This window comes from Carassius auratus, unplaced genomic scaffold (genome assembly GCF_003368295.1).
Source record: "Carassius auratus strain Wakin unplaced genomic scaffold, ASM336829v1 scaf_tig00214752, whole genome shotgun sequence".
Lineage (NCBI taxonomy): Eukaryota > Metazoa > Chordata > Actinopteri > Cypriniformes > Cyprinidae > Carassius > Carassius auratus.
The window spans coordinates 222,821-249,674 of NW_020527792.1; the positions used below are offsets into that span (position 1 = coordinate 222,821).

Consider the following 26,854-nt stretch of genomic DNA (forward strand, 5'->3'; position numbering starts at 1 on the left):
CTCCCTCTCTCTCAAAATGGCCAAATTTGAGAAAATATTTAATCACTGGATATAGCTGTCAGTCATTTAACATTTCTATCGTAAAACATATTAAAAGTTGACTAATATTAAATGATTTGCAGTTTCATCTAACCTCGCTCTCTTTAAGGTTAAACTGACACTTCACGCTCTGCTTCTGTGAACAGTAAACCCCACCTACTTTGATTTGATTGGCCATCTCAGTCATTTTGACATTGATGAGCACTGTTAGACTGCTGAGGCTTTGATCTGAAGCCCCTAGTATGTGTGGCATTCACGCGCGCATTAGTAGACTAGCGCAGGTTAATTCTCACACTTTAATAGTAGTTATAGCTCCTAACAGGCTGTGTGACTATGAGAAGTTATTGCCTAAAAATGTACGTCAGTATTCATTTTTTCCTATCGCTCGTGTGCCAGCGATTATCCCTCTGCGTGCTACTATTGACACTCCTGCCATAGGTTGCCGACCCCTGAGCTAGTCCATACTGATCAATAGCTGGTCCAAGAAAGTTATTAGTAGATTAGTCACACAGCCGTTTTTGAGAATCGATACAGTATCGCCAAACAAAATATTGCGATACTACCGTCACGTGTATCGATATTTTCTTACACCCCTACTAATAAATATATGAGACTAACCTAAAACAATTAATGACCCTACTGAAGTGGCTAATTATCAACTTAGACAAGCTAATGTTTGGTTTAGACCAGCTGGAATCTAACTAACATGTTCTATAAAACAGCTACAAATTTCAACTGTATTTTCCAGTAGAGTTACCAGGGTACTTGACCTATACCATGGTATTGACTTGTTACTCTCTAAAACCATCATATAGTATCCAAAAGCACTGTTTAATCCTTCTATTGTTAAATGAAACATTTGAACACACATGTAAATATAATGAATGTGACATCAATCAATGTCAAAAAGTAAGAATAACTCACAAACATTCTTTCCGCCCAAAAACATGGTAACTAATTCAAAATGGTTTCTCACCTGATACTCATTTGGCCAGAAAGTGCTTATTGCCAGTTCCACCTGGTGCCACTGTCGTCCATGTGAGCCAGAGACGTTCCACACGGGAATGCCAAGCGGCCCACCATTGACCCGCACATAAACCTGCAGCGCCCCCGGGCTGTGGCCGTCTCTGCTGTACAGGAAGTAGCTGAACTGCACGCAGTGCGTGTCGTTTTCACTTAGTGTTTGCAGCAGAAGCTGTGCCCTCTGCCCCGCTGCATGCTGGGAGGAGTTGACCATCATGTAGGAGCCTTGCGGAAGAAGACAACACAGCAAGAGGGAAGAATCAGCCAAAGGCCAGTGCCATTACATACAAAGATAAATTCTCAAATATCAACTAATTAAAGCAAAGTCTTAAATTTCAATCACATATAAATTTCAGAATATTGCACACAGGTCATATGAAGCATTTTTATGATACTTTTATGGTGCTTGTTTTGTCTTTTGTCCTGGAAGTGAACAGTCACTGTATGTTCCCGTTGTATGGGAAGCAATGCTGTTCAAAATGCTTCTTTTGTGTTAAGTCTGAAAAAAGAAAGTCATACAGGTTTGGACTGACATGGGTAAATGATGTCAAAATTTTAATTTCTGTCACTCTGACTTAATTTGTTCATTAAATATAGTATAAAACCGACAACTGAAGGAAAGAACATTAAATATTTCTCAGAAAAAAGAAAAAAAAAAATCTCATCTTTGCGTGGCTATAAACATTTGTGGAGAGCTTTAGTTCATTTTATAGTGTGACTGCTTAAGGAAACAGGGACATACACACTAAGCTCAGAGAGAATAATAGAGACTGAGGGGGAAATAAATATCCAGCTTCTCTGCGGAGCATATCTGCTGTATTACAGCCTCCTCAGAAACTTCTGTGTAGTTTTCCCGTGCCTACTTTTCAAAAGCCCTTGTTTGTCTATTTGTCTCTTTCCACAGAGTATCTCTCCCTTCAGTGAGTTCACAAAGGATGACAATTTTGGCATTACTCTCTCAATACAGAGCACAGAGAGAGAGAGAGACAACACACAGCGCGGAATACTAAAATGTCTTTCATGCTCTTTTTAGCCTCGAGGCTCTCTGTCTCTGCGCAGTGTGACAATTGCAAAATTTCTCTGTAAAAAGACAGAAATCTGTGAACAAATACTCAAAACAGGCATATACATGGGTGATTCTTCAATTAGAGGCATTTTCTATTCCCTATTTTAAAGGAAATAAATATTCTAGATATTCTAAAGATGAAAATAAAAACAATAAATGTTTTTATTTTTCTAACAATTGTTCTACTTTTCAATTATATACAATAATATATCATAGTTTTTAAATTCTCTCACTTTGAGTATTTTTTTCCATTTAGGTCACAGATATTTTAACTTTATCTACATATTAATTGTGTCCAAAGGAAAATTCAATATGTGGAATAATTCCGAATCTCTCTCTCTCATATATATATTTATATGTCTGTGTGTGTGTGTATACAGTATATATATATATATATATATATATATATATACTGTATACACACACACACGCATATAAATATATATGTGAGAGAGATTTGGGATTATTCCACATACTGAATTTTCCTTTTTCCATTTTTTTTTTTGTTTTTTTTTTTTGGATTAATGCATTAATGATTAAACTGATTAAATAAAAGTGACAATCAAGCCATTTAAAATATTACAAAAGATTTATATTTCAAATAATTGCGTAATTCTTTTTTTCAAAGATTTTTTTACAACTACCAGTATTCCATCACACTAAACATTCTAGAAAGAATCACTGCCTATTTACAAATATTGGAATATTACAGAAATGTGGACTGATGAGTGAACACATGGGCAATCTGAAGATCAGAAACATTGTTTACATTTTTTATATCATGTTCGACAAGAAGCTTCAAGCATCTTTTGAGTACAATGTTTATTCAGTGTTCCACAAAAAGTGAAAAATGTCATTACCGTGATAAACACTAGCAAAAATCCACACTATTCAAAAACATAGTCATTTACAAGTCAATTAACAGAACATGTAATAATGATTTAAATGAAAAGAGAAACATAATTTCTCAAGATCATATATAGTCAAACATGCCTGTAATTGAAAGATCTCTCATAGAAGTACACAAGGGACCATTCGGTTTGCTTGTTATTAATCAGCATGACGAGCCGTTTACACACAGAGGGCGGTGGGACAGTAGGGTTAGGGGCTCCTTCTGCAAGGTGACGCTGAATGAATAATTACAGCTGAAGCATTAATACACACACACACACACACACACACACACACAAGAGAAGGAACCTTTAACCATGGTTTTTCTGTCCTCCCTAATCAGGACATGCCAACCTAAACATCCTTCAAGTGCTTATCTGCTTAGCGAACAAACCCCGCCTTGTGTAGCTGCGTCTACAAGACAACCATCACTCTATCCCAAGGTCTTTGCAATGAATCGCTTGAAAAATACGAGACAGGACCAGACTGTCCTTGTTGCCTTGGTATCAAAGGTGCTTTTACTGTGTATGGGCTGACAGAGCTCATAGAGAAGGGAAAAAAAAAAACCTTTGTGAAAAATAAATATATATATTTTCCTAAGATGAAGGTTAACAGCTATGAATTACAGTACCTAGCAAAAAAAAAAAAAAAAATTCTGACACGTAGAAATCAGCTAGTCAGTGCAAAAAAGCTGGCATTGTGAAGACCTGTATGGCCCTTGATTCTAACCTCATTACTCTTTCATCTATTATGTACTGAATGATAACAGCTTATTAAATATATACTAGCCACAAAAAGTGTTTGACCATGTAAGCAGCATTAAATACGCATATATGTATCCATCAAATCCGATGCTTTTATTTAAAATGATGCAAGCATATATTTCAAGCAAAATTTGCCACAGAAAAATACATTTGTTTTATCTAATTTCACGTGCACACAAACATCAAGAAACTTGGAGAACTAACAGCTAATGGAACCAGGCCCTCCCCAAATTACTCTATTCTTGGGACAGCCCGTGATTTAAGTATCTCTGGGTGTACATGTTTGTGTGAAAAGCCCTGCTCTCAAAGCATTCTGGTTAATTAGATTTCCTCAAGGCCTCTTTATATTGTACTCCAGAGACATCGAAGAGCACATCACAGAGAAGAAACGAAAGATGGAAAAGAAGGGTAGGCAGGAGTTGTTTAGAGCTGTATTAAACATGCACCTCATACCACAGAAGGGCTGTTGGGGGTCACTGTAAGCAAGGAATCATGTAGTTCATGAGGCACTGTTAATTTTCTCAAGCCCATGAAGGTAAAGCTGTTGACTTTGATGTAATGGCTAATTAAAGCCCTCAATACTTCCGTCACTAAACTGCTGCCAGATTAATAAACTAGATCAACAGATATATGGAAAATAGATATTCAGAATGCACAATATATGAGTGGCAATAATTAGCAAATAAATAATCTGTTCAAGCCAATGCTGGAAGCAAATACTATTACAGCTTTTAGTCTAATTTGAACAGTAAATATATTACTATTTTTATGCCTGATTTCAAAACATACAATTCTACTGAGGATTTAAATGCTTTAACTGCTGGCATCACATCTGCAATTGGTCAAATAAACAGACAGCCCCTACTCAAACTCATGTCATTGGTTGAGTAAAGTTTGCTTGTCATCAAGATAACACAAAAGAGTAAAATACCACAAATGATAACTTTCCATGCACTGAAGAATGTGTTTCTTTCCAGGCATTTGCCGACAATAGAATGCTGTTTTCCTTAATGTACCAATCACACAGAATGTGCTTTTGGATTTTTAAGTTACAATAAGCATGGTTTAGAGTCACATTATTTTATAAGTTGAACTTGAGTGCCACTCGTTTACAGTGTCTGTAAATTGATGCAATTTGCTGCAAAAGACTTGAGACACGAGTGGTCAAACATGTCTGACTATTTGCACTGAGAAAAATGTGACAACCACGCCTATGTCTAACGTGTCGTAGTTTTGTTCCTGACTGAATCAGAGTTTTTGAAAGTTGTTTCAACGAATTATTCAATGACTCATTTACAGACAATATTATAAGGCAGCATATCTAGGCTGCCTGTACATCACAATGTTTTGATAAAGGATTTATTTTTTTCCGCATCTGTCATTTGGCCTGTTTTGAAGGATGCATCAGATGTATTTGCATCCTTCAATCGCCCACAATCCTTTGAAAATGAATCGCCACTGAGCTTGTTCAATTTCATTATGTTATGCTAGACAAAAATATATTTTTGCGATACAGCATTATATTTGATGTAAACCACAGGCAGTTGTCATTACCTTTACTGCATTAATAGAAAGTCAGTTAATACCAAAATGTTCAAAAAAATGTATTTTTCCAATTATAATTTTAATAGTAGTTTCATGCTGTGACCGCAGAGACGGAAACATTTATGACATAGCCATGTGCATTTATTAGACTTTCTCCTTCTAGCATTTAATGCATTCACTGGGATGCATCCTTCCATTTAAAGCATCCAGTGTTCTGAACAAGTCTTTTGATTGAATGATTCAACGATTCTGTCATTAGGACAGTCACTTAATTTGTTCTCGAAATTAATCGTTTGAATGAATAATTCAATGACTAACTCAAAAAGACAGTCACTTGCTGCCACCTACTGGTGTAACTGTACCACTTATTCACAGACTGACAGCCTGTTAGTCTATGATACATTCTGGCTATCAATCTTCTCAAATTTCTGCATCTGTATTGTGCAGCCTAACAGAAATAACTATGAATACAGATTGTGTAATAAACTGACATATGTACTGACTGAACCAGACAGACAGATATGTATTCACAGACTATTATTACAGTGCAACCAGCATTTCCGAAAAAGCTGCGACGAAAATGGTGCAAAACACATGGTGACATTTGAGCCTGCGCTTCATCGTATCATCTGAACCCAAACAACAGAGCTGACCATATATCTCATCCAGTCCAGTGGTCCAAGAACCCATCTGAGTACACTGGCACCCTGTCCCTCTCTTTCTTACAGGTGGACGTGGAGGACAGAACATGATACATTGGCGCTGACATTTTACTTCTCGCTATCTTTTTCTCCTGCCTCAGATCAGAATCCAATCTCCAAGAGCCAGCGTGAAACCTCCGAAAGCCACGGCAGCTGCTACAATTTCTCCCAGAGGACTAGACTGTACAATATTTAATTTCCCTTAAACCGTGAGCATTAAGGGAATATTTCAGTATAATCAACAGCGTCTGGGGCACAGAGAAAAACATTTGGACATGATCAGGTTTTTGTCCCCACTTTGAGTTTATTACTAAGTTCCCTCGACCTAAAACCCACAAACTAGATCCTGTTTACTGTCGATCCCAGGAATTAAAATAAAGACGTCAGCTGAAAACATGAGAAAATCTAATTCACGCTGAGATAATTTGATTTATAAAATGATCTCTGTGAGAAATGTTAAATGTAGCTGTAATTGAGTTAACCAATCATGTCTTATCGCTCCAAAAGAAGATGTTTCTGGTAATTGTACAAAGGTTAATTACGTTACAAATCTACTCTCAAGAGCAGTCGATAAAATACTCTTGTAAAGATGCTTCCACAGTTCACAGTCATTTGTGGTATTCATAAAACATTCCTACAGTGTTTCAACTAAGTCCAGGGGAATGGATCAAGCTCCTCGTTTTATTAGACATAGACAACATACATCATTCTGTGCATTAGTGATCATACATATTCAATGATATCCTTGAAAATGACCCAAAGTTTTATTACCTAGCACAGCTCTAGGTTAGCAATTCTTCTTGTAAAACAGAGACATCATAATCACTGTCAGTCCACGTCAAGTCCAAGAGAGCCTGTCCTCTGTCTCTGTTATGAATGATGAACTTCTAACCTTCAATGTCGATTTTTCTCCCTCAACCATTTTTTTCAAATTGGTTGCGTGAACTGCATTAGCACTGGAACGATAACAATGGCAGACATATAAAAACAACACACAAGAGAAATACACTGTATAAAATAAACTCAGGCTGAAATGGCACTAAAGTGCTGTACCAAAACAAGAGTATTTTGTATTATCATATAATTTTAAATGCAAACTTGTCCAAGAAGAGCAAATAACCTTCTACTGAACAGTTCAATAAGGTCAGACGTCCCTCTTGCCTTTTTGATATTTACACTAAGAGTCTTCACTGGCTAACCTTTGACTAGTCACCTCATCGTAAGCCACCGTTACATACCCACACAGGTATCCTGTTCACATAAACCAGAGATATCAAACATAAGGTGACCTTTGGTGAATTATGCCTCCAAGTCTGCTATAATCTGATAAATTCCCATCTATTCGCCTCTAACCCTCCCAAGGGCACAGGAACATACATAACGAGATTTGGAGTGATTGAGCCCATCGCCATTCACACGGTGCACTGCAGGAAAACAGCCACTCGTCAGCTAACAGAGATGCTATCGCCGAGAAAATAGAAGGAGAGAAGGGAGAGAGTGAGTCAAGAAAGGACCAAGGACAGTGCTGAGGCGGACGAGAGGAAGGCTGAAAGATGCAATCACAAAAAGTTACCGTGGGCTCGAATGTTGTGGCCTGAAACAGTCAGAGGAATGAGAGAAAAAAATAGGAAGGCACGGCAGATAAACAAAAAGAAACAGAAAAGAGGAACTACAAATTCGGAGAAGCAGGAACAGACCTGGGGTAAAGGCTCTTGTTACTTGGCATGAATAAGGTAGATATACAAATAGTCAGTCATGATCAAAACTTCAACATTTTGTCACACCCAGGAGGTCAAACTAAATATTATATGTTTTATTGTCTATTCATTTTTTTATATCGGCTTTCCAATTTTTAGCAAATCAACTTGATTTGTAACCCAAAATTTGGGACAAACATTCATGTCTAAATAGAGTTTAAAGGCTTATTTGTGTTGATTGTTTGGAATTTAATATGAAAAAAAGAAGAAAAAAAAAGTTATTTTTTATATATATATATATATATATATATATATATATATATATATATATATATAAAGACTAACAAGTTGGGGATCACATTTGTGTACATTTTCCTGGAATTACACATTCAAAACACAAAAAGTACCACAATAAAAACCACTAAGAAAAAACACAAAGACGACACAAAGCTGCCAACTGAGCAGTATCCTAAGATACAAAAGCTAAAAGGTATCTCTTTGTACCTTATTTACCCATAAATGGAACATATTAGCTTCTACTGCAAATATACATATTCTGAAAGGGTCATTAAACACATCTGTGTATGGGTAGACACACATTTAATGCTTAAAACTAGCTGCTTTTCATGCTAAGAGAATTTATTATTAGAGTTTATGCATTTAAAGACTTTTAAAAGTCATGGGACACTAAAGTGCAGCATATTCACAGAATGTGGCACAGTCCATTTTTTCCCTTTTCCTTTGTTTTCCTGTTTCTTCTCAGAACTTTTAAGAGCATCTTTTTTTTTTCCATTTGACCCCATCAGTGGGGCTTTGTTCGCCTCTGACATCAAGAGGCTTCAAAGGTGTGTTTGAGAATAAAAAGAAAGGTTGTGGGGGTGGGGGGGGGGGCAGAGCTGAATATAGGCGAATCAATAGGCCCTCTTCCCACTTCAATTTTAGAAGCAGTCATGCTCACATCTCGCTTCCTAAAATTGTTTAAGGCCCCTCCTGTCCTTATAGCCTGGATTCTCATTTCTTCCCATGTCTCCCAGCCTTTCTCAAAAGGTCAGCTGCGATTTAAGGCATTCTGTCTTGGATTTCTATTTTTCCATACACACATAAAAGTGAGAATGCTTTTGGAACACAGACCGCAAAGGAAGGCCAAGTTATGCTGTCTGACATCATACCTCTTGCCTCAACCTATGACATAAAGTATACAAGGTGTACAAATAGATAAACCACTTAATCAAGCTATATTCTCTAAAGAGAAGAACGTGCATTCTTTTGAATTTCCCAACACCTAAACCACAATTTCCTGTCCCTTTTTCTACTGTATTTTTGAATAAAAGCGAAAAAAGGTTATTACTATTACAGAACTGAAATCCTTCATCGTCCATATTCTGTTCCTAAAGAAAGTCATGATGATTACGTCTCATGTCATTTCCATGCAGCTGACATTCACTGATGTCTTTCCCCCTAAAGACACTATTACTGTGTACGAATGTGCGCTGGAATTAACACACAAATGAATATTTCATCTCAAATGAATATTTTAAACCCTGTTATGTAATCACATTCCTTCATCATTTCAAACAGGTTTTAAAAAAACAGCTAGTGGTGACTATTAGCAAACTCTAATATTTGTTTAATAGATTTATAACTAGAAAAGCAAAAAGACAACTATTCAAACTGAAACGTATTATTTTTTGTGAATGGTTAAAATTAAATATGAATTAAAATGTGCGCATTTCATATTCACAACTCAACAGTCCATCTCATTTATAGCTTTCAAAAACAGTTCAAGCTAAACACTATAAACTGCTTTAAAATCACGTGCACCAAAATGTATAACTGACCACATTGCAAGTAACCCCACTAATATGTTCAATCATAAATTTCATTAAATGACACCTTTCTGTCATCAAACTGAATGTCTCATTAGTTCAGTAGGGATACATTTCATTAGCATTCATTAATCGGCTAAGTTTTCACATCTAAATGCAGTTACCACAGGTCCCTCTTAATGTAGTGGTACACCGAGCATGAAAATATGAGAAAGCCATTTCTTGGAATGACCCCAACAGACCAAATAGGGAATCTATTAATCACTACCGATACAATTCCAGACGATTTGTGTCATGCACAATTTGTAACAAACTCCGTCTTCACGCCAAACCTCAATTCCCTGCTCTCATGGACTTGTAAAAACATGTAAAATTAAATCTGTCACCTAAGGCTGTTTCCGGCTATTTCAAGGGAAAACGCAGGCGGTTACACAGAAGCCAATTCCTAAATACTTTTATTAATATTATCAAACGATATCTGTTTCAAAAGCAGAGCATGTGTTTGGCATTAAACTGCCTCGAGTGTGTAAAAGGCAGAAACGCACACAGCATGTAGTAATAAAGAAAGATCTAAAAGCTGCTGTTAACGGTGTGAAACCTTTTCAGTTGCAAAAATCAATTTCTCTCTCTACCGTGAAAGTCAGCGTATCGCCCAACATCAGGATTTTTACTCTGGGGTGTGACATCACCTAAAGTGTGACCTAATGTTTACTTTCACTTCCCATCACTCCCTCTCTCTCTCTCTTCTCAGTTCTTTAGATCACTTCATCTCTACACAACATCTCACACTGCTGTGCTCCAGTTTGTTAATAAATACATTTCTTGTCATTTTGTCTCGTTTCTGTCAGCTTGTCTTGTCTCCTGTCACTGTTCCTTTTGTATTTAATAACATTTGGATGAAGGTTTTGGAGGAGTTTCATTTAATTCCACCAGTCTCGATTCAAAACATAAATGAGCTGTTATATACTGTTAGCAATTTACATTAATTCTATAAAAATTCTTCTGAGATCCCTCCACCAACCCAGTTATCAATTAACTAGTTTAATGGGTGGGTAGAGATGAAAAGGCTGTGGGCTGCCAACATTAACACACTACTAATGAGATTAATGAAATGTGTTTAATGCCATTAAACGTCTTTAACGCTGGAAAGGCATTTAACTAATTGCCATTACAATATTTACATAAACAATAATTACGGTATCTCCTGTTGTGTCTGCCATTTGAATGATCAAAATGATCAAAACCAGGATACTGTATCTTTAATTGTTCTCCATTCCACCTTCAAGTGGACAATATACTTGTAAATAAGGAACTTGTTTTTAATAAACTTGTATAGTCAAATAAAAGTAAAATAACAGATGACAGTTTATAACTGTAACTGATAAATAATATATATACACAAAATAAATAAATAGTGGATAGTAACCTTTAAATAAGGATCTTGTTCTTAAGTGACTTGCCGGTCCAAATCAAGATAAAAATGTATATATATATATATATTTATATTCGATAGCTATATTATATTTTATATTAACTAAATAAATAAATAGTGGACATTATCCTTGTAAATAAAGACCTTGTGATTGCATCATATAATAACTGCTTTTAATAGCGTTCATTGTCTGGTTGACTACATCTTATATTACTTTTTTCTGAAAATTTCTGTCATACAGTATGCCCATAAACTGGCAGTCACCACTGATAAGCTAATAAATATTCTAGAAACATAATTTTCTGTAAAGTTGCTTTGCAATGATTTGTATCGTAAAAAGTGCTATACAAATAAATTTGAATTAAAACGAATTTAATCGTTATCCTGCTGTAAATTATCGAAAAAAATTAATTGCTAATTTAATTTATCCTATTATATAACCAGGCAAACATCTTGGAGCAAATTTGAAAAGTGTTTGACACTGTTCTCCTTTATTAAACTGTTAGCAGTATCACCACAAAGGAAGTCAACTGAAATCTGTATTCCCAATTCAGCCCCTCGGTTCCTTTCGGGACAAACAAAACCTCCTTAACCAAACAACACGCTGCTTTACAGGTGAAGCCACTGGCAGAGCTCCAGCTCTTTAACTGGCAATGAAAGGGGTGGGACGCAATTACCCCGGCCTCTCAGGGGACGAGAAAACACATACAGACCTCCAGGTGGGGTGAAGAAAGAGAGAGAAACTTCCCTGAAAGGCTATAGGAGAAAGAAACAGAGTGAGGGAAGACAAAACTAAATAACATCCATGATTAGGAAGTAAATAACAGCTGAAGCGTGGCTGGACGGGGTGTAGCCAGTGGCCTCTGGAGCTGAGAGGAGATAAGCCTGTTTCAGAAGCCACTGCCTTTAAAGTAGCTGTCACCAAAGGCGCCGGGGAAAAACGTGCTTCACCGAAACGGTCTCTACATGATGACATTTCAAAACGTCCTCCAGCCAACCTGTGTTCGAGGGGAGGGGGGTAGATGCGAGGCTGTTGTCTACGACCCACAGTCCATGCCCTGCACATAAGTGTTCTAGTACGTCCCCAGTTCCTGTATTCAATTACCAAAAGACCTCCTTCATCAGAGCCAATGAAAGTAGCAGAGAGCTGAGCAACAACAACAACAACAAAATCATTCAGAGCAACGGAGTCTGCTTATTTTCTCAATCTTAAAACACCTTCTTTTTTTTTTTTACCAGTTTAATAAGCATATACATTTTACAACATTTCAAGAAGTTAATATGGAATATTACTACTACTGGTACTGCAGGAAGTTTAACTATTTTCCAACTCCCCTAGAGTTTTACAGTTGTGTTTTACTGTTTTTGAATCCATTCAGTCGTTCTGACTGATCTCGCTCAAAATTGACCAAAGAGTTTCGATACTTTTCCTATTTAAAACTTGACTCTTCTGTAGTTACATTGTGTATAAGACCGAAGGGAAAATGAAAGTGGAGTGTTCCTTTAAACAACAGCTCAGATGGACTCGTTTTGCTGCTGCATAGGTGAGGGAGAGATTTGAAAAGCGGTGCAGCTTTGTTTCTGTTTGCAAATTTAGGGCAACCGTTCATTCGGACCCATGAGGGAAACAGCACTGCAGGGAGAGTGTCAGAACTAAGTACAACTGGATGGGAACTTTGTTTTTGCTGACCCTCTCACATCCGTGCTCCGATAGTGGTCTCCCAAGTGCACCTTTCCTAGAACTCTTGGGGCCCGGGAAGCAAAAGGATGGTGGAGATCTGGGCTAACATCAACAGCACCGCTGACACCCCAGGTGCTAAATATAAGCACCGGGTCCTGAAGTCATGAGACATGTTTCACTGCGCCAAACAATGTTAAACCAGTGGCCAACACTTTTTTGCCCTTTCAGGCCTGTGAATGCACACTGGGCATTATTTAGTGAAGGGAAAAACACAAATTTACAAGTCATCTGCAGTCTTGAGGGACTCGGCAATGCAGTATTTTAATTATGTAGCTTGAGGCAACTACTGGCGGAATTCAAATCGATAGTGATAAATCAGCGTTATAAGGCATTCAACAACAAGCAGCTGGCTGCTGTTTCCTCTCTTGTCTATGCCCCTGAGAGAGAAAACAAAATGACAAAGGATGGAGGCACACATCATTTAAAAGTAGTTTTAGTGCACTTGCTGTTTCTGTCTCCCTAGTTTTCAGTCAGCAATTAAAACCAGACCTCTTCAACCATCGAGCCCACAACAATAATCCTTCCAAGATTCAGAAAAGAATTCCAGCATAAGGTAGGTGGCATTTTAGGGGTTTAAAAGTGTCCTGCGGAAAAGGAACTGTTGAATGCAGTGCTTTATTTTCTATTTTTGGCACATTTGATAATAGCGACCCAAAGGTGCGACTGAAGGCTTTTAAAGTGTGGGTGTGTATGCTAGATGCAAAGCCGGCATGTCTGTTTCTGGCACTGACGTAGTTTGAGCGTGCGGGCTGGTATCCAAAACGCCACCGGAGGGGCTTTTATACCCTGATGGATGGATGCCAGGAACAAGCTGTCACGAAGATTACATAAATCTCGTGCAGATCGCGGCACGCCGTGGAGCGTGGGGCGTGAGGTGAGCAGGAGAGACGAGTCGACGCAGAAAGAGGCGTTCTTGGTGTGCTGAAGAGTTTAACATGACTGTGATTAACTGTCAATCCCTCAGCTCAGCCAGCAGTGCTCCGTCTCAATTAGACACACTCATCATTCTGACAAGCTGCGTACTCTCAGCCTTGAGCCCGGGCTGGAGACCAGACAAACAGGTTGAGACCACAACTCACGCCTCACTACATCAATTTAAAAGTTGTGAACAAATAGATAATCACTCCTGTATGTTAAAGAGTAATATATGTGGACCGGAAGTCAACTAAATTTCAAAAATTAAAGCTATTGGCTTCCTTAATACAAATACATGTGCATGTTATTCCAAATGATTAAAAAAAAAAAAAACATCTTCATCTTTCCATGTACCAAGAATGATAACTATATTGATAACTACAGTATTTTGGCAGTACTATCAGTTTATTATAAGCACACGGTGTAGTTATGTCATTGCTTAAGACAAGCAGATTCTAATGAGCCGTCAATGTTTTTATCATTTATCAGCTGGAAAAATAATTACAATTCTGAAAGTAATTTCAGCAATATTGTTCATCATCATTACAGTTGCAGACTTCCCTATTCTCAAACAATTTGAAAGATTATTAAAATTGTGTACTTACAGTAAGAATTATAGTTAACATACTGGTGAATTGACATTAACTGGAAAAGAGAGTATTGTTGTCTTTATTTACTATTTAAAAACAACATGCAGCAAATTCAATTTATTTTAGAAGAAAAATTGTATGAAGATTTAAGGCTTGTTTTCAGAGAATTACATCTTGAGTAAATGTATTTTTCTTATCCCACTGGCAAACAGATTGTTGCTTGTTTTATTCATAAATCTGAATAAATGTATTGATGTTTAGGCTTAACACAAGGGGAAAAACAATGCCAAAGGGGTAAGAAATATACCTCAAGATAAATTATCTGAAAACAAGTCTTACATCTTCACAACAGCTTTTCAGGTAAATGCATGTTATTTTGGGGATGTTGAAACAAGACAAAAATACTGATTACTGATTTTTTTTTTTTACTGCCGTAGATGCTGTGCAGGTGTTTCTGTATGTACTGTAAGCACAGTCAAATATTTGTGGTTTTACAAATCTTTCTAGCGATAGGCTCTACGTGCTGCCAAGAGATCAAGCTAAAAATAAGCCTAACTTTGCATCTAAACTTTACCAAAAAAAAAAAATGAATATACTGTTATAATTTGCTCAGCCTCATGATATTACTTAATTTCTCCTGTGAAAACTTTATTATTTGTGTTCCACAGGAAGAAATAAAGTCATACAGGTTTGCACCAACATGACAGTGAGTAAATGATGTGATTATTTACATTTTTGGATAAACTGTCACTTTTTAATTCTTCACTTCCGGTTCGCTTTAACACACTTAGAAAAGTAATTACGTTTTTTTTCGGACTATAAGTCACACCTGAGTATAAGTCGCATCAGTCCAAAAATACGTCATGATGAGGAAAAAAACATATATAAGTCGCACTGGACTACAAGTCGCATTTATTTAGAACCAAGAGAAAACATTACCGTCTACAGCCGCGAGAGGGCGCTCTATATCTTCAGTCTGCGCCCTCTCACGGCTGTAAACGGTAATGTTTTCTATGCTGCTCACCACTACTGTCAGGGTACATGGAAGGAAGCCTCATGGGAATTAATTAGAGAAGTCTGGGCATAGTGGGCTACACAAAGCTCTCTATGAAAAGCATCTTCCTCTGTTGAGGTGTCAAATGGCAAAACACTGCAACACAAAGCATGATACACCAACAGTAACCTCTCCATCATTGCTGAAAGAATGAGATCAAAGTTAGCTGAACACAAAACAGGCATTGTTGTAAACACTAGAGATTCAGGTCTCCTTTAAGATGCTGCATTATTAAAAGTTCTACACAAATCAAACTCTATCACCTACCAGAATGTTCCATTTAATATTTTGAGGACCACACTACACATTGTACAGTATTAAATGACCTAGAATGCAAGGTAAATGGTAAAATGATATTCCATTTGTCTTTAATGCAAAAACTGAAAATGTCAAATGGAATTGAAACATGAATTTACATTGAGCGGAAAACCCCCAAAAGCATAGAGGGGACACTGGAATTTAGCTGAGGTTTAAGAGAGTCTGGACAATGGCTTAAGCCTTGATATACAGCCTCCCAGAGAGAAAGCCTCTGGGGGGAAAACTACAGCAGTGTTCAGTCCATAAGTAATCCACCGCTGTCAGCAAAACCATACACAAGCACCTTCACTTATCATTATGAAGGAACAATAAATCAACAGAACATCACTTCTGCTGTGAACCACTTTACCCTGACACCATTTTGCTTCCCGTGTGCAAGCTTTGAAATAATCAATAACATTTCATTTGTTTTAGTGTGGATTTTTTCCTCATAATATGTGAATGCGAACATAGCACTTCATCGAAGCCTGTAAAAAAAAAGGCAGAAATATGGAGAGATTATTTAGGATTCTGTGACATATGCAGACATATGAGTAAATCCTGGTCACCATATAGACTACCTTTCATATGTTCACTACTGTAACTCAAGACTGCATTTAATCAAATATACAGTAAAAATAAAAATAAAAAAATCTATATTAGTAGAATATTAGAATTTTCTATTTTAATATATTCCAAAATGTATTTTTTTCCTGTGATGGGAATGTTAATATTAAGTAAATATTAAGCACCAAAACGTTTTTCAACATTGATATAAGAAATGTCTCTTATACTTGATCTATGAAGAATAACTGAACATTTGGATTAATAAATTAGGTGCTTAAAAATGTCAGCAACATTACTCCAGTCTTTAATGTCACATTATTCTTCATAGATAAAGTTCAAGAGACATGTCTTATACTAATGTTGAAAAATGTTTTGGTGATTAATATTTTTGGGAAACTGGAATTTTCTAGAATTCTTCAGTGAATAGAGTTCAATTTATTTGAAATCATTTATTTGATTTTTTTTTAAACATTTATAAGAATGCAAAACTGATTATTTTAATGAATCCTTAAAATATTTGTAAAATATTTTCTTTCTTATAAAATTTTTTTTCATCGCTGTATGGTATTTTTTTCCCATAAAAAAGACATAAAACAAGACAAACTTAGCCAAGAGGCAAACAAAAATAAAATAAAAAAATATATCAGAAAATACATACTGAATTGTGTTTATTTTTACTACCCCAATTTTCTCTCTCTCTCTCTCTCTCTGCTTAACCAGCAATATGTCCTTTGTCAGCCAGCTTCACAAACAAATGCCATGCTGGTCCACTATCTAGACCAGTACCAAACACTGTTAACCAACAAAAACCAGTCTGGAAATTCATTATGGTGGTCTAAACTGGTCACTTTTAGCAGGGGCTGGGCAGATTGTGCCTCACAGGAGGCTTTCCGGAGCTCAGGACTTTTCTGTTCCCTCTTCTGCCACAAAAGATGATAAAGACCCAGATGGGGGACAGAAAGAGAGGCAATAAGATGGAGGAAAGACAGACGGAGAGAGATCAAGGGAGAGAGGGAGTGAGAGCAATACAGGCAAAAAGGAGAGAGAAGGAGGGGGCGAAGGAAGAGAGAAAGTGTGAGGAAAAGCAGAGCATATCCTCTCAGACCAGGTCTTGGACTAGATAAGAAGCTGGCTAATATTGAAGCAGGAAATAACTTGGGCAGATGATTAGATGCAGGTTTCATTTTCCAATGGAGCTAGACTCTCATACATATTCTATTAGAAAAGTGTGGGTTTATGCAAAATGTACTGGAATGTGATTTATGGATTTTTTTCTCCTCATGGTTTGCATGAGCATATAATATTGAGTTACTTTGGCACCCACAGTGCTACAAAATAATTGGGTCACTGAAATCCCATTCAGTGTGATGCTACTGAGTCTAACAGCTCATATAACGCCCAACATCACCATAAACAACTCTTCTCTGGTGACATGCATTCCGTCACTTTTCAAATACAAGTGCATGATGGGATTTGTCTGTGTTTTAACTAGATTCTACCTCTACTGAAACAAGAACCGGGAGACCTCAGTTCTTGCAAAGCAAACAAAAGCAATGGAGCACAAAGCACCTAAGCTTCACACTTCTGCCGTTCAAACTGCAAACGTACCGTCTAGTCAAAACAGCAAGATTTATTTCTGTAGCTGTGGTTAAGCGGCTCATTTCAAGGACATGCCAGAGGTGGGTGTTATTGCGGTCTTGTGTCTGAAAACCTTGACATATACCTGACTACCATCCTGCTCTCCAATGAAAATGTGACAAAAGGGAAAATCACTTACGTTACCAAAGAATTGTGGAATTCTGGATCTTGAAATGCTATTATGTTGGGATGTCAATCAGCTACTAACTACATCTGAAAGTTGTAGTTTTAACACACTTCAACACACCACAACATATTGCAAGGGAACAATATATTTTATTATATATAATAACCTGACAATTTACTTAATGTTTGCAATCAGATTTTGCATTTATCTGGCACAAAGCAATGAGGATCTTAATTAGATTGGTAACATTACATAGACTGATAGATATCTAGAGATGCAAATGTAGAACACATTTACACACACAGATCTCATCTTTGGAAGACTTCTCCCATTTAAAGCGTCCCTCTCTCACTGTATCAAACCAAGATTTCAGCTCATTGTTTCTGTTTGATGACAGAACGCAAGCGAGTGCTTTCATACTCCCTTGTTACGGCAGATCAAATGTCTGAACCTGCAGAGATAGAAAACCAAGCATATTACGATATGATGAAGGTGTTTGTTCCTCTAAAAGGTTTAGCTCAGAACAGCCAACATTCATAATGTCACAATAACATTTAATGGAAGCTAGAGTTCACTTGACAGGCCACAAACAGGCCGATGATCACTTCAGTGCTCCCAAAGGTTTGAGATGGAGCTGTTTAATTTGAACTCCATATGTGAAAGCGTGATTGTGTCCTTTACTGCTCTTCTGCATGGATATGGTAATAGAGTCATTGAAGAGCCTGCATGTAAGTGAGTCATTCCGAACAAACTCAAGTATTTCCCACAATCCATCAAGCATAATGTTTCTTCCCTTCCTACGCCCCACTTTATGCTACAAAGTGCCAAGAATGTTTTTCGTCATGTAGCCTTTAGCGGGATAAGCTTCCTGTTTTTAACACAATTTGGGGATGTGTTTTATTAGCTTATCATGATATGAATCTTGCTAAGAGAGCAGGCTTTTGACGGGGAGCATCTAACCATACGCTAGCAGCCAGCAGAACATTTTGAACTTAGCTTTACTTTTGAAATATGCTTCTTGCTCCTCATTATTGCTGAGGCAGAACAATGGAATTCGAATAAGTAGGAAAATTAAGATGAAAATGAAGCTAAACTATTTGAAGGTGAAACTGCATTTGCAAACAATAAACAGACGAAATGAATGACAAAAAAAAACGAAAGAAATTCATACTTTTATTAAGAAGCATGATCTTAAGTGATATTAAATACATATGTAATGTTATTTTTTATAATGTTATAAAACAAGTATGAAATCCAACAAGAAAACTGAATGAAACGGCTATTATAAAATCAGATTTCTTTGTTTTCGTTTTGTTCCATAATTTTTCTCTGAAACTTTTCCAAGTTTAAAAACCACTATTCTAGGTTACTGCATGAATGAACTTATTAAGAGACTGCGTGCTAAATACAAAACAGGAATACCATATCAAATCATTGGCTTTCCTGCAGTCTAAATGGCCCGACAGGATGGGAACAGGTTATTGCCTTCACGTCTGCAGCCTGTGTGTACGGCGTCCTCTCACGAATAATAAGTGACCCGTGCTTTCAATGTATATAATCATGTAACAGCCCATACAAACTAGCATTTACTGCTATTCTTTTTGAAAGATGCAGATGGTTACAGAGAACAACAGAACAGAAGTAAAAAGTAGTGAGTGTGAATACGCCTGTGTGAGGGACAAAGGAAAACAGCAGCAGGAAAACAGGCAGACGACAAAGTCTTTGAACCGGTGAGCCTGTTAAGCCTCACTCTTAAAACGAACACAAACTGCTGTCTGCAGCTTAGTGTCACTGTGGCACACAAGAGCTTGTGTGTATCCCCATCAATGTCCCAGTCTCGCCATCTTTTCCTCACTTCATTTCACCAAAAACGCACAATATATGTAGGAAATTCCTTAAGCTGGAATTCACTTTGAAGGATGGTTGCTGGTTTGGGTGGTGGTGGTGGCAGCGGTGGGGGATGGGGTTGTTGAGACCCAATTATAGCCTGTGGAAAAAGGATTACCACAGTTCTTGTCTAGTAATGAACTGTTATCCTTATTGGGCCAATAAATCCTTGTTATCTTGCAGTCTAATTGTCACCAGATATAACAAAGCCACTCTATAACACCTCTAAAGTCAAAAATAGACTGGGGCTGATGAAATCAGCAATGCAATGTAATGAGGAATATGTTCTCAAATCTTCTGTTGATCTATGGCTAATTCAATTACAGCTGAAAAATCAGCATATTTTATTGTATTAGCTGAGGATGGGATATCCGAGCTTACGCTGCATATATATATATATATATGTAATTTTCTCAATCAGCATTTGTCTTGTTCTGTATTGAAAACTTCCAAACATCCTAAAACGGACTTTTTTTTAAATGTATGTATAGTTGTATATATAATTTTTTTTTTTGAAAAGCACTTTGAATTGCCACCATATATGAAACGTGGTAATTTCATGATTATTACAATAAAAAAAGTTAAAACATATTTTTTTAAAGGAATTAAAAAAAACCAATATGGAGATATACAATAATAAAAAGTCACACTGTGAGATATAAAATCACAATTAGTCAAAAAAATAAAATAAATAAATAAACCTTTTAATCGGTCAAAAATTTTGAATTATGATTATTTAATGTGTTTATAAGGAGTCTCGTGCTCATTTCCCTTTTGATATTATCAAATACTGTCAAATATTATTACAATTTAAACTGATTTATATTTTAATATATTTTTTCCAAATGTAATTTATTATTTTGTTTGCAAAGCTGAATTTCCAGCAGTCATTGCTCCAGTCTTCAGTGTTGCATGTTCTTTCAGAAATCATATCAGCTTATATACTGATAAGCTTTTATGTTGTATACATATTTATCTCTTATTCTTTTGATGGTGTTAAGATATTTTTCCACAAAATTAAGTAAAAAATATTTGTTTAGATTGATTTGGATACTAATTTGGGAGAGGTAATCACCTTAACACTACATTGCATCAGGTCAGCCCATAGTGGCACGTGTCTGGTCAGAGGTCATCACTTAAATCTTCTCCTCCGGTCACTTTAAGGGCCACAAGTGCGGCAGACAACTGTCCCAAAGAGGCCCGAAGAGATCCTCTAATGAGGGTTGAGACTGGGTTTAGGTCAAAGGGAAAATGACCCTGGATTTTGACAGGGGCCACTGAGGCTTCATCCTCTCTAGAGGGGTGTGTGGGAGCACAAAGGGGACAGAACTGCTTGTTATAAAGCTGAATCCAGCACTGTGTGTCTCTGAGCCATGTCTAGCATGGTGTGTATGGCCGGACATGATGACCCCAACTAGTTCAAGGGTAAACCCTGCCAGGTCACTTCAATGTCCATCCAGATAGAGGGGAAGAAAGAGAGAGTGGACTAGACATGATTGACTGGGTCATATCTGTTATTCAGTGAGCCCAAAGGGAAGTTGAAGTAATGTCCTGCTTCCAGAGGCCATCTGCAAATTAGCAAACGACATGAAAATGATGGCACTCCCCCAAAGGCTATGAACAACCAAGCTAGTTATACATAGAAACTTTTACATAAACTTATATTTTTTGCTGACGGATTGAAATGAGATGGAAAATGTATCAAATAAAATTATAATAATAAATAGATATGGATGAGAAAATAATCAACAGTATAAAAATACACCCAAGTATATATATAAATAAAAAAAATAGATTAAGGTGTTAAGCACTCCTTTTAAATAAAATAAAAACACTTTTAATATTGACACTAAGTCTTCATTCCCTGTAGCTCATTACGTTCGCACTGCAAGATATATATATTAATTTAATAAAGTACAAATAAAAGTAAAAATAATTGCAAATAGTTTAAAAAGTTGTAAAAAATAGTTGCAAAAAAAGAATGAATATAAAAAATATATATATATATTTAAATAAAAGGTCAATATGTCATTATATGCATATAAAAATATCATAGCATTGGCTGCTTGAGTTTAAAGCAATAGTTCACCCAAAAATTACAATTCTGTCATCATTAACTCATCCACTTGATCCAAACCTGTACGAGTTTGTTTCTTCAACCAAAGACAGAAGATGTTTTGAACATGTTCAAACAGCTGACTGTTGCCAATGACTTCTATATTATTTTTTTCTGTACTATAGAAGTCATCGGCAACAGTCAACAGTTGCCAGTGTTGACATAAACATCACATAAACTGATGAAATATCAAATAACATTGAACTAAAAACCCAAATGTAAAATAAAGTCTCTATAAATCCCCATCCCATAAGAAAACGCTGTCATTTTTTATACATAGACAGAAAGTCCCAGCACGATGACTACGTGCAACTGCTCTCTTTGTAAAACTACATTTTAGAATGGAAAGCATTGCAATGGATATATAAAGCTCATAAATCTCTGTCTGGCACTGGTGAAGGCCCACAGTATTTGCGTGTGTGAGCGTAAACACGGGAGCATACTTCCGTGAACATGTCTCTCATTATTCCGTGCAAATGTCTCGCTACTGTCAGCCTGGAACTGTACGCATGGCATTATTACAATTCCACACTCGAGTTCACGTGCACTCACGTTAGTGGCGCTTCAGCCTGAGCAGATCACTTTAGACAGCTCCTGCTGGAGGATTCCCAGAAGTCATTTGTAGTGGCAGTCGGCAGAGTTTGAGAGAGATTCCACTGAGAATCCTGCTGTTCGGCTCCACCGCAAACAGCACTCGGCTTCTGGAGGGAGTACTGGCAGTAAAGCTGGACTTTGAGACTAGCTTAAAGCTATGGTCAACTAAAGTTTCTGCAGTTTTTTTCTTCACTTATTTTCCCACAAGGCCTCGGCATGCTCAGAACTCTGTGGAAATCTGCTAAGAATAACTCAAATAAAAAGTCTAAAGGCCCGTTCACACCAAGAACGATAACTATAAAGATAACTATAAAGATAACGATATTAGCGTCCACACCAGCGAACGATATTGTTTGTGTATACTAAGCGGACGCGTGTCTGCTGCTTTAAATTCTCAAGCTCATTACAGCAGGATTGATTCTGATTGGTTGGCAATGTTTTTATCGTTCATCAGAAAAAAAAATCGTTCTGAAAGTGATTCCAACGATATCGTTTCTCTGTGCCTTTATCGTTATAGTTGTGGTGTGGACTCTGCTATTCTTTAATATTGAGAATGATTTTTAGAACTATATCTTTATCGTTATATTTATAGTTATCGTGTTTGGTGTGAACGGGCCTTAAGAATAACTGTCATTCATAAAGTGCTGCACATCACCTGTCACCAGCATGTTTGTTTAACCATTTTGGCTAATTTGATTGTTTTTAGCCAAAAAGAATTGCAAAATTCGGAATTTAAGCTAAGATTGGGGAAATGTAAAGCATTCTTGGAAATGAAGTGTTTTTCCATCATGGTCCATAAAAAGAAGGATAATTTATTAGATATAATTACTTTTTAAAATAATTTTTAATAAAAAAGTAAAATATTACATTTAGACAAAATAAATACAATAAATAATAAATATGTATTATTTAATAAACGGTTTAGTTTTGAATAATATTTAGACATTTTCAGTCTGAATTACTCAGGTTATCATTTATTATTTTAATATATTTACATTAATTTTGCTGCTTTATAGCATAGTTTATAACAACAAAAATAATCAAATGAAAAACATAAGTATATATTAATTAAATTCATGGATTGGGATTTTATTTCATTTTAATTCTACTTCCTAAAATCGAAATAAAATCTCAGCTTCATTTAACATATTTGCATTTGTTTAAATTAATTCCAATTCCCCCCGCAAAATACGCACAGAAAATTTTATTAATAAATAATCACACACACAAAAAAAGAAAGGATTTTCTGAACATGAATTCATCAGTTATTCTCAAACTTAACCAGTTGCCACTAAGTTTCACCACAAAAAAATAAATGAAAAAATAACTAAATAAAAGAAATCTCACAAGACACCTTTTTGGGGACATATACTTATAATGAAAGCATTTCTATGTGTAAGCACAAACACAAGATCTCAACCTAAAAAAAAAACATTTTTATCTAACCTTTCAACGCAATCACCATGTAATCTTGACGTAAAAGGCTGTGTTTGTCATATTTGTGAATAACAGAAGAAAATATTCACTTTAAAGTCTTCATTGCGGCTCATATTTTAGATTTAACTTTGAGCTTAGTCTTAGCTTTCCTTCTCCTAATCCCTCAGAGAGCTCCGTCTCTCTCTCTACATGCTCAGCAGTGTTATCGCTCCTCTCTGCTTTTTTTGTTTTGTAGTTCCGCATCTTCCTCACTGCTCATCATCCTCTGTTCCTCCTAGGAGTCGTATCTACAGACTTCCTCTAATCTTCCTTCTCACTCTCCCGTGCTCGTCAACCCTGGTACACTTCTTATCTCCTTGACTCTTTTTTTTCTAGGACCTTCCATTTTATTTATTTCCTTCACTTTCTCTCTCTTTTTACAGTCTGTCTCTAATTCTCATTTATGTTCTCTCTCTGTGTAAGGTTAATTGTAGTCGGTTGTGCTCTTGCATCCATTCGTGCGACTCCAGCACATCTTTGTTGTTTTTTTGGGAGAATGGAGGTACTGAGAGAAGATTTGGGTTGACTGTGTTCCTGTGGCTCAGTGGTAGACCACTGTGTAGCAGCACAAAAAGTTGTGGGTTCGATTGCCAGGGGAACACATGTTAGGTAAAAAAATAAATACCCTGAATGCACTCTAAGTCACTTTGGATAAAAGTGCCTGCTAAATGCATAAAATGTAAAGGACTAAAGAGTTCTGGATTGATAGAAGGTGGAGGAGAGAAGCTCAGTTGTTCAACATAACCTGCTCATTTCTTTGTCTTTTCTAGAAATGTATGCCATGTAAGGACAATATAAAACAATAATTAACTACAGTACAGTACCATTCAAAGGTTTGGGTCAGTAAGATTAGTATTTATTAATGTATTTTTTTTTTTATTAATACTTCTATTCAGCAAGGATGCATTAAATTAATCAAAGGTGACAGTAACAAACACTGACAGTGACAGACAAATGTTTTTTTACTATATTTTTGTTGATCAAAATAAATGCAGCCTTGGTGGGCATAATAGACTTGGGAAAAAATCCAGGGCACCTAAGTTTTGAACTGTAGTGTAATATACATTTAATATTGTTTTTCTCATGCAATCTTAATAAAAAATGTATCTTGTATGGATAAAAATGGGAAATTTCTGTATTGATTTTTTTTTTAGATGTATTTTGTTGTGTTGTGTTTTAGGGTTAAAGGAAATGTCCTTAAACTTAAATGTTTTTCTACAGATGTACAGTGTAAAAGTTCTAGTGGCAAGTTGTTGTTGTTAGTTGGTAGTTTTTTGTCCTTAAAATGTTGTTTTAGACCCCGCTGTCCTTATTTGTATAGATAAAAACTGTTTTTAAAAATATCATCTGTCATTTTCTGCAGAAAAAAAAACAAGTCATAGTTTTGGAGTGACACAAGGGTGACTGACTTTTTGGGTGCCGTAAAGCAGAATATTTTATGGTAATCAACTGTATCAGTAATCAACTGTAATTCAGCAGAGATGGGATTTGTAAGCACAGAGGGTTTTTTTTTTTTTACTTCCTCAGGCTGTTTTTCTGCAGTGGAGTGTTTTTGAGCTCTCAGCTTGTTGGTGCTGCCAGTTAACAGAAACTGAGGCTAACTGGAGGTCAGCTGTATGAAGTGTGTGTTCAAGTAACAAATGAACTTAAGTTCGAGAGTTGCCAGAGAGCTGGAAGACTGCATTACAAACCTATTCTGGGTTCAGTCTCTAATCTGTTCTCTCCGTACCACCTTGTCCCTTTTAGCAACCCCTCAGACACCAGAGGGGGAAAATGTGTGCAATGGGAATTTCCAATTTCCTCCTTTAAAAGAGATAGTTTGACCAAAACAAATGTACATTCTGGCAGCGTTTACTGACCCTCATGCCATTCAAAACCTGTCTAAGCTTCTTTCCCCTGTGGAACAAGATTATCCCCTTATGTTTTGACAGAATTTATAAAAATAAAAAGCCAGAACTGATATACAATGTGTGTCCTAAAATATTTAATTAGTTGTTAGTTATAAGTTGTTTTTTGTTTGAATTCTGTGGGAAACCTGCACCAGTGAGTTACAAACGGCACCTTATTAACTCTAAATGTATGAGTAAACATTTAATTGCCGGCAGTCTTGATATGCGAGTGTGTAAGCAAACATTTTAGGTTTAGGTTAGATTTTTCTCTAAAGCAATAACAACCCCTTATCTTTCTTACAACTGCACTACACCAGTCCAATGAGCGTTTACCAGCCAGTCACATGAATAAAAGAACAAACTCCAGGTGTCTACAAGGACACGGGACACAACTCACTCAAGAGAGATCTGGGGGAACAAGGCCAAGTAATTAAGGTTACGAGAAAACATGTACAAACATGAAGCATACTGCTTATATAAGTGAGGTGGACCTTGTTAAGTCTACATACCAAAAGACTCTCTCTTCCTGGGTTAATATATTATTTATTGAGTATAAATCAAATAGCCATTCGTCTCCAGAGAGACTTTCTGCTTGCATCAGGCCCATGACATTCATTATCATATCAGTTAAAGTGATTATATGCAAATGGCTCCGCCCAGCAACCGCGTCTAGATATCTATTACAATGACAGCCAGTCTCGCGCGATGTGTGTTATTATGGTAATTCGTCCCAAAATAGATTGCACCTGAGAAGCACATAGCAAAAGAATAGGAGAAAAAGAGAGCACACCAGGTGATAAAAGACAAGATTCTACTTGAACTTTTTACTGAAAAAGAAGGCTTAGTGTACCAGTACGAGCTAACCATTTCCAACTTAGAATGCCTTACTTCTTATAGCAAACACCTTCCCGTGAGATAGAAATAAGCAAACAACCATGAGATTAATTATTCTGTTTTATTGATGTTCCGCCTGCCTATG

General features: G+C 36.5%; 1 protein-coding gene across 12 annotated transcripts in view; it reads right to left on the reverse strand.

The window, feature by feature from the left end:
• Positions 1-26,854, reverse strand: part of LOC113092915 (receptor-type tyrosine-protein phosphatase U) — a 117,954-nt gene that overhangs the window by 80,964 nt on the left and 10,136 nt on the right. For all 12 annotated transcript variants that reach the window (XM_026258684.1, XM_026258688.1, XM_026258697.1 and 9 more), the window contains exon 2: positions 1,016-1,287. In XM_026258684.1, the coding sequence (XP_026114469.1) occupies positions 1,016-1,279 (264 nt within the window). In that variant the 5' untranslated portion in view covers positions 1,280-1,287. The remainder of the gene's footprint in view (positions 1-1,015; positions 1,288-26,854) is intronic.